Source organism: Condylura cristata, unplaced genomic scaffold (genome assembly GCF_000260355.1).
Source record: "Condylura cristata isolate star-nosed mole 26May11 unplaced genomic scaffold, ConCri1.0 scaffold00046, whole genome shotgun sequence".
Classification (NCBI taxonomy): domain Eukaryota; kingdom Metazoa; phylum Chordata; class Mammalia; order Eulipotyphla; family Talpidae; genus Condylura; species Condylura cristata.
In genome coordinates, this window is record NW_004567147.1 from 3004371 (window position 1) to 3023362 (window position 18992).

Genomic DNA, 18992 nt, shown 5'->3' on the forward strand with positions numbered 1-18992 from the left:
ATATATAATAGCAAAGTTATCCAAGTAGATCACTTGAAAAGTGATCTTACTTTGGAACCCTCCCTGGTGGTGTAAGTCCCATGAAACTGGCAACAGCTCTGCCAGGGAGCTGACCCACATGGCACAGCAGACCTCTCCTGACCCACCCACTGCTCCTTTCAGTAGTATACTTCGCAATCTACTCTGCCTCTGGTGAATCCTCTCATTGCTCCTGCACCCCTGGCCTGTACCCCAATTCTGTATGCATAAGTAAATAAATCTTTAAAAAAAAAAGAAAATCTTACTTTGGATATTTATTTCAAATAAAAGGTTAAACTTCTGAGAGGTTTCCCTTGTCATCTAGCATATAAATGGAAAAAAAAAATTAATTTAATGTTAGTCTGAATCAGATGCATTTGCTAATTTTTTTTTTAAAGAAAATTGACCCCCAACACACTTGACCCTTCCCTCCCTCCTGCCACAGCCAAGAGCTGACCCTCTTCCCATTGAAGAAGGTTGGGCCTCTGTCCGTGGATCCCTGCCCACCTTTCTTGGCAGGACCCTGAGAGGCCTTCTACCTCATTTAGCCCTTCACAACTGCTACCACTTCAGGAGACAGAAGAGGTCTGCTGGACCATGGGGCATTGAACCCGTGCTGCAGTGGCTACAGACAGCCTCATAGTGCTGAGCTTTAACTTGTGCCACCAGGGAGAGCCAGACACAATTACTTTACTGGTAAAAGCTACTGCAGGGTAGAGCTACTGTGCATTCAGAAGTCATCTCTACTTGGAGCTATCAGTTCCTTAGAATTATTTATAAAATTGACTGCTTTTTGAATATAGGCTCTGTGTTCTGCTGGTCAGTGATCTATTAACCAGAACTTCTGCACAAGATAAACCTTAAAATGCGGAAGTGGTTTTAGCTTCTTAATGCTGTGCTTTAACCCGCTGTACCACCAGGGAGGGCCCAACAATACATTTTAATGCATGCCTCCACAAATACCCACAATGGGACTCTGTATCTATGTGGTAGATTGGTGGGAAAGATTCTTAGGGCTTGATGAGCTCATCCAGGGGTCTCAAACTCAGAAGCCCATAGAAACTAGGAGTGATTAGAAAGAAAGAAAGAAAGGAAGACATCTCACTGGGCTCATGTGTAACACCCAAGGAAGTGGCAAAATGGAGCCATCACACCCTTATAAAGACAGGTAGAAAAAGTCTGTAATCCCTGGGCATGTTATGGAAAACCTGTAGAGTCAAATCCATCCATCAGTTTGCACTCTCTGACTAGAGGTCCATATGTTAATCCCCAAAACTCAAGACATGTAACCTTTCCTGGTAAAAAGTACTTTGCAGCTGCCATTAACTTAAGGATCTTGAGAGGAGGAGATTATCCTGTATTATTTTAGGTGGGCCCTATGTGATCATAGGCTTTCTCGTACGGGGGAGACAAGAGGTTCAAGGCAGAGAGAGATTGGCAGTTGCTGCACGTCAGGCTTTGAAGAGGTAGAAAGGGACCAGAAAGGCAGGGAGCCTCTAGATGTGGAAAAAGTCAAGGGAATAGATTCTTCTCTCCTTCTAGAAAGAATGTTGTGTTGGTACCTTGAGTTCAGCCTTCTGCTATATATATATTTCAGTCTTCTGACTTCCAGAACTGTAAGCTAATAAGTTTCTATTGTTTTAAACTATTTTATGGTGATGTGGACTGGTTAAGTGTATTCTGACTAGGACCATCCCTGGTGGCACAAGGGAATAAAGCACAGCACTATATGAAGCTATCCTCAGCCACTGTAGCATGAGTTCAATTCCCCTGCCAGTGAGCTGAACTGTCTCGCCCACTGCTCCCCTCAGCAGTGCATTTCAGTAGGTCTCTCTCCCCCTTCTGTCTCTGATGAATCCTCTTAGCCCCCACACCTCTGGCTTTTACTGCAGTCCTTGTATGCATAAATAAATAAATATTTAAAATTAAATATATGAATAAAGTTCTCAATTTACAAAAATGTATTCTTACTAGAGAGACTGACAGTCTAGGTTCAGGTCTTGTCTCTATCACTAGTGAGATGGGTAACCTGGGCTAAAACATACCACTTACTGTGCCTGTTTATACAACAGAAATGATGGTGGTGCTACATGTAAGAGTTGCTGTGAGTGAATGAATTAGCACACAAGAAAGACCCATACCTGCATATTAAATCATTAGTTTATTAAATGACTGGTTCTTATTTGCAGAGAAAAGAAATACCCACACAAGGTAAGTAGGTCCAGAGTAGAGTGTAGCTAGAGCCCAGGTTCCCCAGGCACCCTCGCTCCAGTGCCCTATTATTATGATGTCTTCATGCCAATTTCCTACCTAGTTTCATTTTCAAAATCAAATAATTATAGTGCATCTCCTTCCTGAGAGAGTGTGACAGCTACATTTTACCACTGTTATTATTCTTGGTGTTCTCAGCCCCTTTCTAGAGAAATAAAACAAACAGAGCATTTGACCTTTTTGAACATAAGGCTGCCAAGTGGTTAGTAACAGAATTTTCTCTGCTTATATTTTGCACATTGTTGTGTCCTCTCCAAACATGACCCATACAGCAAATGACATAAAGGCCAGCTGGTGTGGGAATCGAGGGCAACTAGGCACCAGCCAGTGACTAAACATTCTACAGACACTTCTGGACTCGAGACTCCAAACTCTGGCCCTGCTTCTGAGGTACAAGTTCCCTTGTACCTGGAGGGCTTGTTCAGTGCCCAAACTTCAGTGCCCTCCAAAGCCCTAACTTCATTTAACATCCAAGTTTTACTAGATGGTCCCACGTGGGGGGCTGGCCTATAATGGAAACAAGTATTCTTTGGGGAAATAAATAGTTGAGGCAGAGCCTCTAAGAAACAGCTTCCAAGTGGAGTAAGTAGCTGCGTTCCAGACCAGAGATACAAGTTTGCTCCTTCATGTGACTTTGAGCTTCCTCCGATACTGTAAGAATGCTGTTTTAGAGAGGATAAAAAATTGCCAACTCCACTTCCAGTATTGTGCATTTCCAAATGCTAGCTGTCCCTTGTGAATCATGCCTTAATGACAGGTTTCAAGAGGACAATGGATATGACAATTAAATGTGAAATGTTCTTATAAACTTAAGAAACTTTAGGATACAATTTCCACAATTTCCAGGGTGCCATAGATTTTCCAGAAGAGATGTGACTGACCAAAAATCCTTCTTCTTGGGCCCTCCCTGGTGGCACAATGGGTTAAACCGCAACACAGGGAGCTGACCCACATAGCACAGCAGATCTCTCCTGTCTTTCCAGCTAGCTTCCCTCAGCAGTGTACTTTGTTGATCTGCCTGTTCTGCTCTCCACTCTGTCTTGGGTGAATCCTCTTACCACCCCTGCACTTCTGGCCTGTAACTCAGTTTTGTATCCATAGATAAATAAATCTAAAAAAAAAAAATCCTTCCTCTGTCTATAGCATGTAAGGTAATGATACTGGGGCAATAAAGAGAAACACAAATGACATTCACTTGAAATATTTACACTTGGCAACTCCATGGATTTCTATGTTTTTCTAGGTTCTCTCTTTAGATTTCATGATACAGACATGTGGGGAGGGACTATAAATTTAATATTAAAAAAGCAGACTTTTCTACTTAGATCCCTACAGAGGATTTGAGAAGCCTATAATGCCTTCCCCAATTTTCCCACCTCACACACCTCATCCCAGTTGCTGAAACAGAATGCTGAATAATTGCAGGGTTCTTCATTGATTTTTAAGAATGTCAAACGTCTTTGTGAGGGCTGAGGCCATTGTGTTAAGCCGATCATTTCTGTGACTCTAGGAGGCTGTTCTTTGATGCCTTCTCATTCTCTACCACAGTGAGGTGCCCACCCTGCCCTCTCCACTGTTGCATTATCTCAATTTTATACCCTGTTATGGCTGAATTATGTGCCCAGTGACAGGGGTGTCACTTCTGTTCCCATTCATTTGTCATTCCATGTCTAGTGAGGTCCTAGTGGTGATGGGTGGGGACGAGAAGAAGAGCAGCTATTGTTCTCTGTGGACAAGACACCTCTCTCATGTGCCCCAGGGCCATGCACTTCTTTAGTTCTGACTGGGTCTGCACCAACTGGGTCTGCAACCTCTAGCCACAGGGTCAGGAGGGAAAGACAGAGGCCACAGTCCACAGGAAAGAAAGAGACCTCTGTGAGGGGAAGATTCCTAACTACATTTCTGTCCACTTGCCTGGAGGCACCGGAGGAGCAGGGCTTGGGAGGGGCCAGCAGAGGGAGGAAGTCAGAGGGTCAGCTTGCGTGACTCGCTGCTCAGTGCTCTTCCTGGGGTTGAAATTGAGGAACTGAGGAGGCAGTGGTTGTGAGAGTCAGTCTTTCAAAGCACAGGATGGAGCAAGCACTGCAGCCCCTAACTCGGCCTCATGTCTCCACAAGGACCAGGGAAATTAATGACCCCCACAGGGTATGAAATGGTCCAAAAACTTTTCCTGGATCTTTTCCGCAGGCGACTGAGCCAGAGGCCAACTGCAGAGGAATTGGAGCAGAGGAACATTTTGAAACGTAAGTGACGGAGCCAGTGGTGTTTTGTGGTGCTTTGGTTGTTATTTAATTGTAGGCCACAGGGTTTCTCTCTGTGCCTGGGAGGAAATATGTGGATATGATTGTGAACCTCTCTGGTATTGAAGCTTTATCGCTGTGTGAGATTTGTGCTAACCTTCCCATGGAGAAGTCGGGGTCTGATCTGCTTGGCTCACTGGAAGCTCACAGGCTGCAGAGACCTTCTCTTTACTGAGTTGAAAAAGCTGAAAAACTAGAATGAGAGAACATCATATAAAATGATTTTGAGGAAAATTAAGTTTATCTTCAGACCATAATTGACCTAAAATTTAAATATTAATGGCTAAAGTAAGGGAAATGATAGTTTGTAGCATGAACCAGAACACATGACTCGTTATTGCAGCAGGCTGCTGTTGATGAAGTTCCCCCTTCCTCTGAACATTAAAGTATAAGAGAGCATTTCCAAATGAAATGCTTCACACTCATCTCAGGCCTTCAGCCCTGGCCTGAGATATGACTGCCTAATGCTCTCATTCTAGGAAATCTTGTGTCAATGTGGCCAGGGCGGAAAAAACAAATGACACAGAGATGCAGGGTATAAATATTGAAATAGATAAGTCAACTTGGTGTTTACATATGAATACACACATAAATATGTATACACACAGAAATCAAGTATCTATCTCATGGACACCCGTGTACCTCAAGTTAGTGGGAGGTATTAAGTAATTAAAAGACAGCACCTTTCTGTTCACTACTACTGCTCTCACTAACACTTTCTTTAAGATGCTCAACAAATATTTTGAGCTTAATTCCCAACTCTTTCCCCACATGTGTACATATCCCCTTCTAATTTCTCTCCAGAAATGAGAGATGTATTCTCTGCAGAGGTTCATAGGGATACTTATAAGAAGGCATATGCACATTCACACACATGCACACATGTTCTCGTCACAGGAAGCCTCACGTGTGTGAACAAGCGACTGGGTACTTCCACTTACTCTGAACTAACTTGTCTACATCCCTCCTCGGATTCTTGACTTGGCCAACACTGATGGTTTGCTGGGAGAGAGGTGGGGAAGGCAGCTCCTACCTAGTGTTTGCCCACATCTGCATCCAGGGTCCCTGCTCCAGCCCAGCCCAACTCAGGGGCTAGTATTTTCGGGATTGGCCTTAGCCAGTCTCACCTATCTCCTAGGTCTCTCTGAACTTGTGTATCTGTTTTTTGCTAACCAAAAAGTGCCCTTTTATTTGTAAACTTCATATTCTTTTTGGTAACTTCATATAAGTTAAATATGCCTTTATTTGTACTGTTTAATATACTATACCATACAGAATTTAGAACTTTTCAGATGATTTCTGTGTTCAGAGAAACAGGCCTCTATGATGTCTCCCTTCCTGTCCCAATCTGATAGATACCTCATCCATTACACACTTTCCATCGTTGGAGGAAAAAAAAAAAAAAAAAGCAGAAAGCTGTCAATTTCTAAAATCAAAAATTGGGAAGTATGTTTCTCCTTGTCCTTCTTCACCCCCATGCACTTCCCTAAATGGATCTGTTGTCCTCTGTAGGACTCTACAATTTATTTGTTAGGCCATAATTGTGATCTTCTACCTGACTTCCAAACTGAAGCTAAAAATCTTGGGGTTCTTTCAGGTTTCGAAAATAATGCTCTCAACAAGGGTTTGGGAAAGAAAACACCTCTACTCCCCAGCTCACCTCTGCCTTCCTGAAGGCCAGACTGCCTCTTCTGACTTCCACAGAGCCCTGCGAGGCTAGTGGAATCGTCTGGGTGCTCGGTTTTTATTGCCATCCAGCAAGAAACTCTAATCTCCGGGATAGTTACTTGTGTTTGGCAAGTCTGGAGACTAGGATTCTAGAGAGGAAAGAAGCTTTTGAAATGGATCTCATGCTGCCATTAATCCTGCTCCCTTCCTTCTTGTCCTGCTCTAAAACTGCAGGATGAAGAAATGGTTGGCCAGAATCTAACAACTTGTTATTTCTGGTTACAAACTTTGTGGAAATGAACTTAATTTTTCCATTGGTTCTTATTTTATCCCTGCATCCTGGAACTTTGTTTTCCTAAATACATTTTTCTTCGTTTTTTATTTATTCATATTTTTAAACAAGACAGGATGAGGGGTATAAGAAACACCCTCAAAGAATTTGTTCTAGAACTCATTTCCAGGCGAGATCATTTGAGGAATCATCTCTCTGGGAGTGCTGGAGAGGGGGCGCAGCCAGTTGTGAGTTTGGAGTCTGGGCCTGACTGCCTGTCCCAGCCTGCCCAGCGCCAGAGCAGCACATGAGCACATAATAAGTGCACTCTGACAGTGCAGCAGCTACTGATGTTGTAGGTCCTGCTGGCCTGTCTTCCCAGTTGCCTAATGGGGTTTTCCTGGTACCCTCTGCCTGAGAAACCCACGGTTTGTCAATGGCTTTGAACTAAAGGTATAGATTCTGTCTCTTATGGCCCCGCACCTCAGAGGGACCCAAGAGATGCACGAGGCTCCATGTTCTGTCCTAGAAAGCCAATCATGACGGGTTGGAAGAGGCTGAGGAGGCCCCTACTAGAGTCTGAAGCCTGTAATTGGTAATGAGGGGGGGCTGACACCAAATTCAACAGGGGAAAGAGGTAGCAAGTTCTAACAAGGAAAAATAACTTATTAGTTGTGTGTGATCAGTCTGTGTGATCAGTCACTTAATTCCCTTGGACTTTCACACCTCTGACCCCTCATGGCCCTAATCTGTGACCCTGTTAATCCAAGGCCCCTAGATGCCTGCTGGGCTATCACCATTGGACTTTCTTCCATCTTCCCTCACGTAGTTATGAGGGGTTTCCCTTCCTCTGAATCCAGTGGTCTACCTCCTATTTATGTCTAGTGGATTAATTCACACTAAAGTAGCAATGGCTGACTAATAAGATTTTACTCAAGCAAAATTGGCATTTTTTAAAGAAAATTCTGAGAAAGAAATAAGATCTTTAAATCCAAAGGAAAGTGCACTCTTGTGGGGCTTGGTGTGGAATGATGGTGATCTTGACCCACTGCAGGTGTGGGCATTTCTTGTGCTGCCCCACACAAATCCTGCTCCCCACAGGCAGTCCTAGTGGCCAGATTGTGCTCCTGGGGGTGTTGCTGATGGGCTTAAGTTCTACTGTAAATTGCCATTGTTCCTGGAGTGGAAGGTGTTGACACCTTCCAAGTGAGTTTGCTGTATAATTATGGTTGCTGCAATAGGACTGGCAAAGGAAAGTCCACTTTTATGCAAAGGGCTATATCCTCCTAAACCAAGATAACTCAGAAGCAAATGTGCACTAACACCATATGTTAATTAGGCTATTGAAACCTAATTTAACCACAGTGATTTAAAAAATGAGAAAAATAAATACCCAGGGTCTCTTAATTCACCAGGTACCAAGGTCAGATTGAAACAGACTCCTTTTACCCATTCTAAATCTAGCAGTTGAGAATCAAAGGCCTCCTTTGACAAAGGTTGTCTGTCATGATTTACTATGAGTCAGATAGTATGCTTATACCCAAGCTCCTATGCCCAGGGCTACAGGGAAAGTGATGTTCCCAAGTTCATTCATTTAAGTTAAGAAAGAGTCTGCCCAATTCTCTGCCTCACAAATACCTGTTACATTTCTCCAACCCTCTTCCCTGTAGTTCCTTAGACATCTGATGAATAAAACACCTCACATGTCACATTGAGAACATTTAGCCTCTACAGTCTACTCTCCTTAGATGCTCCTTAAAAGTCCAAATGCAGGCAGTTGTTTCTCAGACTCTGGCCTCACACATACTCAATGGACTTCTTGGAAGATTCAAAGAATTAATGGAAACAGGGCTTGCAAAAGGTGAGCATTTTAAACTTCCTCTTCAGGTAGCCAACCTTGTAGTTGTCCTTAGTTAGCTCTTCCTTTTCTGCAGTAGGTACCAGGCACTCCCTCGGGCCTGTTTTCTGTTCCATCCCACAGCACATGTCACAATGAGCTTGTTTCAGTCACTGTGAGGCCTAAGTCTTGTCACTTCACCCAGATGCCTGAGTCACTGCTAATGGTACATCACCCACTCTTATAGAACCTATCTGCTTGTTCTGTGAACCTACCTTCTGTGCCCATTATGCTTGCCTGGAGACTCGAAACCCCATGTGACAATGGCAGACAAAAAGGTCAACCTGCTCAGTTGAAACAGGTTAGGCAGTCTGGCACAAGGGCAGCCAGAGAAGGGACAGGAGCTCACTCTCCCCATCTGAGATTCCTGCACCAGTCTTCAAAGGTTCAGAGGCTGTACTTGTACACAACACTTTTGACCAGCATTTAAGAAGCATCTCAAATGTTTCTTTCAGCTCGGAATGAACAAGAAGAACAGGAGGAGAAAAGAGAAATCAAGAGGAGACTAACTCGAAAGGTAAGCCAGTACTCCACGGATAGGGCCTGGGTAGGGAGGTGGGTGAGCCTCACCCGGAGCTCTCTGGTAGCCTCAGGACATGCCCTCCTCAGGTGTCCAGGCTTGGGCCCTTCCAGACTTTGCAGGACCTCTTCAGGGAATAGTGATCAACCCAGCTTCAGATCCCTCCATTCTTTTGGCTGGTCTTTGTTGCTTGATTTTGTGACACCTACCTATGCCCCAAGCAACTTGATTTCATGTCATTATATATTTTCACTTACATTGATTATTTTGTATTTAAAAATTCACTATCACTCCATCAAACAATTGGAAACTCATTAATCCAAATCAGTAGATCAAAAATAATGGTTATTATGCTAGAAAAGCATAAGCTTTGTCTCCTCCATACTATTTCTTATCCATTAACTTAAAAGAACCGCTTGACTTTATTATGTTAAGTCCAATTTGAATGAATGAATTAAGGAAAGGTCCAGAAGTACTGATAAATTTAATGACAGTGTTTGAAAAGCACATTGCTGTCTTACAGCTAAAATGTTTATAGATATATTAAACACCCCCAATCTTGGACCTAGCAATGCATTATAGGTCCAAGTGGATCTAGTTATTTATGAGTGGTCTTCTTAATGGATAAAATTTTTGGAGCTATTCTTGGATGATGTTGAGAAGTTTAATTAACTGATGACACATGAGAGATAATACTACCTCTGTGGGACTAGAGTGGTTTTCAGCCTCTTTCTGTGACCATCTTGAGAGAACAATACTCATCTCAGAGACAGTTAAGACATCCATTAAAATTATTTTCAAAAGGTTTATTAATGTATTTTCTCCCTTAAAATATTGTGCAAAAAAAAAAATTCCAAAGATCCTAAAAACATACCAATTACTAAGCTATGTGTATTCCTAACACTTTCTCTCCCTTAAGAGCATCCTAAACAGCTAGACAAGCCAAATAGCATCCCAATGACAAGCATAGGGTAAAGGAGTCCCTGAAGGTCAGTACAGCTGGTGTCCATTGATGGGGAGACTAGAACAAGAAGTAGTTTTTAATGAAAGCCTGCCCTTGGTTGATGTCTGACTCTTCTAGGCTTAAGCCCAACCAGTGTTTGGATGCAGAACCCACTCTTTCCTGAGACCCGGTAGTAAAAGAGACATGGGGAGATGTGTTAGCTGGTTCTAAGTGTGTCCTTGAAGTTACAAGGACATCAAATAGAACCTGACCATCAAGCCTCAATTCTGATACAGGAAGGTCTAGACATTCAGAGGAAAAAAAAAAGTCAAATCCGATTTCCATAAAGCTCACTGGAATTGATTTCTGGGCCCAAAATATTCCCCTAAATTTTAGAGTATCTTACCAGAAACTAGTAATATGTATCATTATATATGTGGTGCTGAGTCCATCTGCAGAGCATTGAGAAGCCTACAGGGACTATAGCAGGAAGGTACAACCCAGCTCCATGGGCAGTCTTGATTCATGTAGAAGATTTAAAAAACAATAATAATAATAAAATAACCAAGTAGGCAAATGGGGAATGCATGTGGTGGACATGTCACCAGCTGGACCCAGCCAAGGCTGGGAAATGAGGGAGCGTGTCAAGGGATCCTCTGTGTTTTTGTTACTCTAAGTGTAACGTTTTCAGCATACATAGATCTTCATGCCAGGACTTTTGTACTGAGTGTTTCCTTATATCAAATTTTTCCTTTTCATATTCTGGGTGAAAGCACAGAATAATCAGCACACCCAACAATCAAGGCAAAGACACAGACTAGCTGAGACACAGAATAATCCAAGTTCCCACAGTAATAGGGAAATATTTAGACATGCATTTAATCCTATATCCTGAATGGGTAACATTCAGGAGATCTGCCACTTGAGGGCATTGTCTTTTTTTTTTTTTTTTTCACTTTTCCAAGATAAGAAAAATGCTTCCTCTCCTCCCCTACTACTTCTTTTCCCCCAGGAAATTTGTCATTTAATTTCAGCATTTATCCTCCACTGGGACTGGCTTGGGGAATTAAAAATAATGAGCTTGAGTGAAGGGATAATGTAAAGGGACAGATGGGGCAGCTTTTGCATCTGGATTGAAATGGAAGTGGCTTGAGAGGTTGAGCCTGCCAGCAGGTAGGGAGTGCATATCAGCTCCTGGCTCCAGGTAAGTTGTTTTCCTTAAGAACCTTTATCACACCAAGACCAGATGCCAGTGATGTGGCTGCTTTTCAGTTACTTACCTCAGCCCCAGAATTTCTCAATACAGAAGGCACAGTAACTGACGCTGATAGAAGAGAATTGTCATTTAAATAAATGCTAGCTATATAAATGGGCAATGAGTGGGGAGGGGGAGAAGGACAGTAGGAGAAAGACACTCAGGTCAGCTTGTATTAATAGTAATATTTGAGTTTAATTTCCTTTCTTTGTAGTGTTTCATTTGAAAATGATGTTGTTGATGCCATAGATTGAAGCAACACTTCTCTCATGTGCTGGCACACTCAGAAATAAAACTATGTGCCCAACACCCCAGGGTAAACCTGGCTAGTGCAAGGACCTACAAACTGGATTTTGAGTAGAAGTTCCTATCTGGGAGCTAAATGTGGCATATATTAAATATGAGGATATAGTTTAATAATAGTGCAGAAGCTCCTTCTATGCACATTTTGATGAACATATTTTGAAGTCATGGTGGTTGCCATTTTTAGTCAAGCATTCCTAGCCATGGAGCTTGGGAGATCTGTTGTTGTCCTGTAATAGGACACCTGGGAAAAGGAGGTCTGCAGAAAAGCAGAACCATCTCCAATCACACTGGAGCCATTCTGAGTGGGAACAATATGCAATTAAGGCCACTGGATCAGTCCCCAGATGTTCCCACCATTGGCCAAGAGGGATTTCAAGCTGCTTGCCTCAGTCATGTGCAGAGCCTATCAGTACTCATCACCCAAAGATTTAATGCCACACAGGTTGTCATCAGAATCTGCTCTTCCTTGTTAGGCCAGGTGGCAGCAAGTTGGAATATGCTGGCACCAGCCAAAGGTACACGGCAGATGTATGATAAGGATCAAAACAGCCAGGGTGTTTTGAATTCACTTGTATATGTTTGTGTTATAGACCTCTGTGAGAAGAGTCTATCTGATTGCATTTTCTATTACCAGAATTAAATACAGTCTAGGGCTAGGGCTTGGAGGAAAATATGCTCTTAAATAATATCAGTTAAGTATGAACTGACAACATTTTAAATAGCATCTGTGTTGCTCCAGAAGAAATAAACCTACTGACAGGAATAATTGAAATGTCAGCCTTATGTTGTTAAAATATAAAGGTAAGGTGCTATGAAGCCCCAAGGTAAATAGAATCTCCTTTTGCTGATTTCATTCTTTATCATAAACCCATCCCAAGGGCCTTCCCCAAGTCTTCCTAGCATATACTCAACCTAGTGCTACATTTGTGGACTGACCTCATTTGAACTTCTTGTGGATCAGGATCCTCTGATTTCATAAATCAATGTTTTCCCCATTCCTGCATATTCCTGAATTTGTGGACTGTTTTGCATTTAGCATTTCTTGTGTTTCTAAGACATACATATACACACAACATACATAAGTGTAGCCAATCCATCTTGCAAAAAACATTAAATTTGACACATGAGTCCATACCATTGTGCAGTCACAAATCCAAAATAAGGTGGAATCAGTGTAAAAACCTCCTGCCCCCTGATAGGAGAGGTAGGACAGATGTGGGAAAAGCACAACAGGCAACCACCAGAGATAAAACTGCTTGTAGAGATTAAGCGTGCAATGTTATTAAGACAGGTTGGCTGTCTCTCTTGACAGGCCTAGATGTGGCTCAAGGGCAACTGGTGTTAGATCTCTGAGAGTCCTGGAAGAGTTGCAGGTCTAGCCATCAGGAGTCCCGGGTTCCCTCAGCATTGCCCTGTACTGTGGGTGTGATACTCCTCTAGACCTCATTCTATAGCTACAATTCTAGGGTTGTGATCTCTGATTGACTGGGCCCTTCACTTTCCCTCCTTAAAGCTCAGCCAGAGACCCACAGTGGAAGAACTTCGGGAAAGGAAGATCCTTATCCGTTTTAGCGACTATGTGGAGGTGGCCGACGCTCAGGACTACGACCGCAGGGCTGACAAACCGTGGACCCGCCTCACTGCTGCTGACAAAGTGAGCGAGAGCTGAGGAGGGGGAGTGGGTCTGCAGGCTCTATCCTACCCTGTATGTCATTTCTTGTGGCTGGCAAGCCTGTACTGAGACCAGCAGCAAAGCCATGGTGCAGTCTCAATAATGGGCTGCCAGGTGCCCCTGAGCAGTCTGGGAATGCTGTTCCCTAACACCTTTCCACAAGTCTCCAGATGATCCTCAGGCAGGACTGAACTCACCCTTCACTACTACAGAGAAGGCACAAGACAGACAAAGTTCTTGCCTGTTTTACAAGAGGAAGAAAGCAGCAAGGTGTGCCTAGCCCAGAGAAACAGAATAGCTCTCATCAGGCACCTGCATTTCTAGCCCCAAGCCCTATGCCTGCCACAGATCCCTCTGCATAAAGGCTTGTCCTTAAACCCAGGTGGGATCTGTAAAGCCAAAGCAAACAAAATCACTGTGTGTGGCTCTTGTAGTCCTGATGGGAGAAACAGGACACAAATCATAGGGACTATAAATCATTGCTTCTTATGCTGAACCACATCATTGATTTGGGAAGAATAATAGTACTCTGAAGTTGCATTTGTTTTGTAAGAAAAGCAATGATACAAATGATAAAAAAAAAAAATCATATCCATCTTTTCTACCATGTATCTAAATGAACCTCTGCTTGCCAATCCTTTATGATTCCAGTCTAGTCACCATGAGGGCCTGGGAAAATAATTGCCATTTTACATATATATATATATACATGTGTGTGTATATGTATACATTTGTGTATATGTATATGTATACATATATATACATAATAATGAGTATGTCCAATGTGCAAATGCCAATGGGGAGACCCTGGGGCCAACTTTGCCCCACCCCTCCCCAGAGCCAGTAGCTTCCTACACTTTCACTTGGTCCAAAAAAAGGTCATGGACAGCCCAGACTCTGCTTGCATACAGGAGTGGTGGCAAACATGAGGGTGGACAGGACTAATGTGATCAGAGTAGATAGAGCTCCCAGAAATGCCTCTGCATGTTGGGGCAACAGTGCAGATCCCAATGAATGAACAAGTCTGCCCTCTTCAACACAGCACTTCTCTTTTCCCTACACAGGAACTGGTAGTGAGCAACCCCAGGAACCCACCCTTACACAGCAAGGAAAGACCCACCAGTGCCCCAGGCAGCTGTTTCCTCTAAACTCAACCAAGAAAGGGGCCTGGCCCTTGTTCTTCTTTGCTTGGGGCCTGACCCTTGTTCTTCTTTGCTTACACTTTCACTGAGGTTACTAGTTCCCAATCATCTGCAAATGTGCGCGAGAGCACAGGCTGTCTCCACAAGCAAGCCTGAGTTTTGAGTAGCTGTGGGACAGAACAGGAAGCAGTTCCCTGAAGCTGAGACCAGGCATTTAAACCCCAGTGCACTTTGCTTCAATGGGGGTATGGGGCTGCTCAGATCCAGTGCCTTAAAATTCCCATCAAGCACATGTTATAAAAACTGTGCAAAAGGACACATTTTAAAATTTCAACCTCTAAAGAAGGGAGATTGTCTCCAACCCATGACACTCTTCCATGTCAAGCCACTTAACCTCCCTTTGTAATCAGATTACACAGCCAAACTCCAACCTCCCCCACCCTGCCCACCTTAGCCCCATCCAGGCCCAATGCTGGGAAAATGAGGTTATTCAGGCTATGAATATTTGCAGTTATTCAGAGCATACTATTGATCACTGAGTTGATAAACTTGCAAGAGTGAAGAATGTATAAATCAAAGAAAAAAGGGGGAGCTTGACCATTGCCTATTTCCTTAATTTTGTTGGGGGATTTGCCCCATCTCTCTAGAATCCATTCTGAGTCATCACTGTCTGTGATGGGGTTAGACTGCTGACCTGAGTGAGATGAGAGTTTGGTTTTTTAATGCTTTCTTGGGACCCCAGGTGTGTGAGGCAGGTGGCCCTGGCTATCTGTGCTCAGATGGAATAGACAAGAGAATCTGGGATGTATCCAAATAGAATCATTTACATTTTAGATAATTTTGATCTAGGGGAAAAGAGGATTTTTTGTAGGTTCAAAGGATATAGCTCAAAGGACTGTTTTTTTCCTTCCAGTGAAAGAATCCATATAGATCCAAAAATCTGATATTGCTGAAGAAAATGTATATTATTAAGATATAAAAGAACATGTCAACTCCTTCCTTTCTGCTTCCTCTTTATGTTCATGAGCTTCTTTCCTTTTCAGGCTGCCATTCGAAAGGAACTCAATGAATTTAAAAGCACTGAAATGGAAGTTCACGAATTGAGTAGACATTTAACAAGGTCGGTATTGATATTTTATTTTCCCTTTCCCCACCTCAAGTTGTAGTATTTGCAAACTAAATGATCCTATAAATTTCTGGATCATAAGCAGTGTGGAGGGAACAAGACTAACTTGAAATTTGTTTCACTGTGGCCACTAAAATTTGGGGAAGGAAATTTACTGGCCTACTAAGTTTGCATGCCCTGCTGAAAGACTAGTTTTTAATTTAAACTTAAGATAAGTTTGATAAGTGCTCAAACACCAATTGCCACAAAGTAGTTTTCCATGAAAACTGAAGCTGAAGACAAAATTAACAGACAGGCAAAAGAAGCCTAAGTTGAGGAAAATCCAAGTTCTACTTGGGATCTGCCAATGGATTCATATCTGTGATTCCATATGGCTCTCACAGGCTGTCTGAGGTGATAGTATTTGGTGACACTGAAGCTGGGAGGGACTGAAAGTTCATCTGACTAATTCATGACAGAGCCTTTGACCCATCCTCAATGAGTCCTCTGCTCTGGTGGTCATTTAGGGTAAGAGAACATTCAAGAATCTAGTGCCTGGCCTCTGATTTTTGGCTGGATTCTCCATGAAGTTGCTGAGGCCAGGCTGAGACATGGAACCTACGATCTATCTAGTGAGATCCAGGATGGAATTCAGGGCTCAGTTGCTCCCAAAGCAAAGGGATAGCGCTTGAATCTAAGTACTTGAGGACTTTGTGAGGACTTCAGTCTCTGGTTAGAGATGGAAGCTTCACTGTTACTATCAGAAACAAAATCTGAGAACAGAAGGCTGGGATTGTTGAATTCTACATCTGTAGCAGTGCTTTGATCTTGTTTTAATTATTTGTTTTCCTAGGTTTCACCGACCTTAACAGTCAAGTTCTTCCTGAGTGCTATGCTGTCTTCAAAACATAAATTTATAAGAACCATAAGTGCTGGTATTTATTCACACCTCCCCATTACCATTTAAATCTTTGGAACTGCCTTTTTTTTTTTTTTTGAGAAGAAGAGAAATTAAAGGAAACACAATCAGGATTCTATCTGTCTACTGTTCAGTGGACAGAGCTGCTGGCACCACCGCTGATTATGAATCATGTCCTATGGAGCAAGACTGAGGCACCAAGCTGCGCCTCCCTGAAGACTCCCACACTCAAAGCGTCCTGGGCCTTGCAGGGCAGGCTTGCAGGCAACACATGCATTTAGACTCCAGTGAACTTCTTCTTGAAGGCACTTGTCACCAGAGTCCAAAGAAAGCTGAGGTGTTGGGTTTGGCCTGGGGGTGACCATACAAAGATCTGGTTGGCCTTTTAGACTTGGCCAGATGCATGGGTTACAGATTTGTCATCTGGTTTGAGGGCCCCTGAGGAGGTTGCTAAGAGGGAACACTGTTCTCAGTTGCCCCGACCACCTTTCCTTCTTGTGTTGTGGACAGAAGGGAAGGGCCTTTTCTGGGGTAGTCTCTGGTGGGCTGTTGGTCCTGAGAATATGTTTACTCCAGGTTCTGTGACAGGCACTGAGCACCATCCAGTCCCCTCAATCCAAATGAGCTATCTTTCTGGAAGCTCTGGTTTAAAAGGAGGACACTGTCATCTGCTCAGTTCAAATTTACTACACTATCCATGTTAAAAAAAAAAAAAGCCAATATCACAGACTGCGAAGGTACTCTTGGGAATTTGAATTCATGCACTTGAGCGGAAAGACCTACTGAGAGTTTATAGTAGGGCAAACAATTGTTCGGTTGACGCTTCTTTTCTCCCCTTGGTCCAGGGCTGGTGATGGTTTGGCTTGGAGGTGAATAACCTCTGAGTATGGGAGGCCAGAGATACCCTATCATACTGGCTTTCTAGTCACAGATACTCTGGTACCCCAGAACCACTGGGCTGGCCTCCTCATCTCCTTTCTTTGCACTGAGGAGTTACTCTGAACAGCCCAAGTTCAGCCTGTGCCAGAATGGGCACACACCCACTAGGCTTGCCTATGCTCGACCTCACTAGGCCTGTTTATCTGTGGGTGTCCTTCCTCTCCCTCTTGATGCTGTGAGGGTGACCGAAGATCTCTCTGTAACTGTCCTTCCCACTTGGGACCACAGGAAAATAGTGCTTCGTTGATAGGGCAACGGCTCTCCTTATGAGGCCCATTACTGCCCCTTCTGCTTTTCTTCCTGATGGAGTTCACAGGCTCTCAGTTGCCAGGCTCTGCCTGAACTACTGGAGTGGTCTCAGTGAGCGCCACCTCTGTGGGTGATGGCCTGCTCCCCACGCATGCCCAGGATTTAAAGATGTCAACTTGGCCTTCACAAAAAGTGTTAACAGTCCCCACCTAAACCAGGTGAGGCCATTTAATTTTCTGTGGGCATTCTCACTCCTGTGGCCAGCATCACTCAGGAGCTGTGCATACCTGGGGAGAGCTCAGGGCAGTTCAGGCAGTGCCCAGCAGCCATTGCAAAGCTGCTCTATGCTTTCCTCATACCACCTGCATAGAGCACACCCTGCCCTGCCCCAGGAGGCCACCATCCCTGGTTCCTTTTTTTCTTTGAATGTTGAATCTGCATAGTTACTGCCCTGAGTAGTTTTGTTCAGGGAAAATGTGGTCGGGACTTCAGTGTGGCTGTAAACAATTCCTGAAAGGCTTACTGACATTTGAATGTGTAAATAGTCTGATGAAAGATTAGGCTTCTTTTGTTTGACCTCCTGACAGTGGGCATTATATCCTAGGCAGTGGTGCCCGCCTAGCCAGGGGTAGAGTCTGAGCGTCCTCTATCTTGCAGCTGTGCTACGTGCAGCTTCTGGGACCCTGGCTCAGTCTTTAGGAAACACATTCCATCGCCTGGCTTCTTCCACAAAGGCTAGTGGCTCTCTGCAGGCCTTGGTTCTGGGCTTTCAGATTCCCTAGGAACTTGACACCCAACTCAGCCTCCTTGCAGCCAGCCAGCCAGCAGTCCAGGTTTTCTGCCTGAAGTGCCCTATTGTTAGCAGCCCACTTTGTGCATGGAAGAAATCAAACAGTATCCACCTGTCTTCCTGCAAGGCACCCTTCTCCAGAAGCCACTTGCATGGAGTTAGGGGTGCAACTTCTAGCCACAAGAAGCTCACTTTCAAGATGGGTTCTTTCAAGCCCATTTTTCATGGCTCAGCTGACTCAGTGGCCCAAGAGTCGGCCCTCTGCTGGCTCTCTCCCTTCTTGACGTTCTGAGGTTGATAGAAATCAATCCAAATTTCTTTTTCTGCCACATTGTTATAACACCTGAAAAATGCTTTTGACTTTCCAAGGTGACAATTTGACATTAATTAGGAAAACAATAACAAGTAAATGAACTGGGTGCATTCAAATGTATCCCTTCTCTGCAGTTTTCAAGTAAAGGCTTATTTCCAGCTGAACCTCCTGTCATTGGGTTTAGCATGAAAGGAAAGGTGTGAAATTTCTCAAATTGAAATGTTGCCCTCTAGCAATTAGACTTTTGCCTGACCGCTCCATGCCAATGGTTGAAGGAAGAGACTGCCGCCCACCCACCTGCTCTTTAAACTTGCTCAGCTAGCCCTCTCCAGAGGCCCTCCAAGCCTTGTAAAACTTCTAAAACGTTAGCCTTTATGTCAGATTAGAGAAACCAAACAACGTGACAGTAGATGT

General features: G+C 43.6%; 2 protein-coding genes across 3 annotated transcripts in view; one reads left to right on the plus strand and one right to left on the minus strand.

Annotated features, from left to right (window-relative positions):
* PHACTR1 (phosphatase and actin regulator 1) overlaps nt 1-18661 on the plus strand; it is a 531128-nt gene extending 512467 nt beyond the window's left edge. For both annotated transcript variants that reach the window (XM_012734131.1, XM_012734130.1), the window contains 5 exons: nt 4477-4532; nt 8881-8942; nt 12963-13103; nt 15307-15383; nt 16222-18661. In XM_012734131.1, coding sequence (XP_012589585.1) covers nt 4477-4532; nt 8881-8942; nt 12963-13103; nt 15307-15383; nt 16222-16237 — 352 coding nt within the window. In that variant the 3' untranslated portion in view covers nt 16238-18661. The remainder of the gene's footprint in view (nt 1-4476; nt 4533-8880; nt 8943-12962; nt 13104-15306; nt 15384-16221) is intronic.
* TBC1D7 (TBC1 domain family, member 7) overlaps nt 4539-18992 on the minus strand; it is a 54566-nt gene continuing 40112 nt past the window's right edge. The window contains exon 10 of the mRNA XM_012734134.1: nt 4539-4782. The gene's annotated coding sequence lies outside the window, so the exon portion shown is untranslated. The remainder of the gene's footprint in view (nt 4783-18992) is intronic.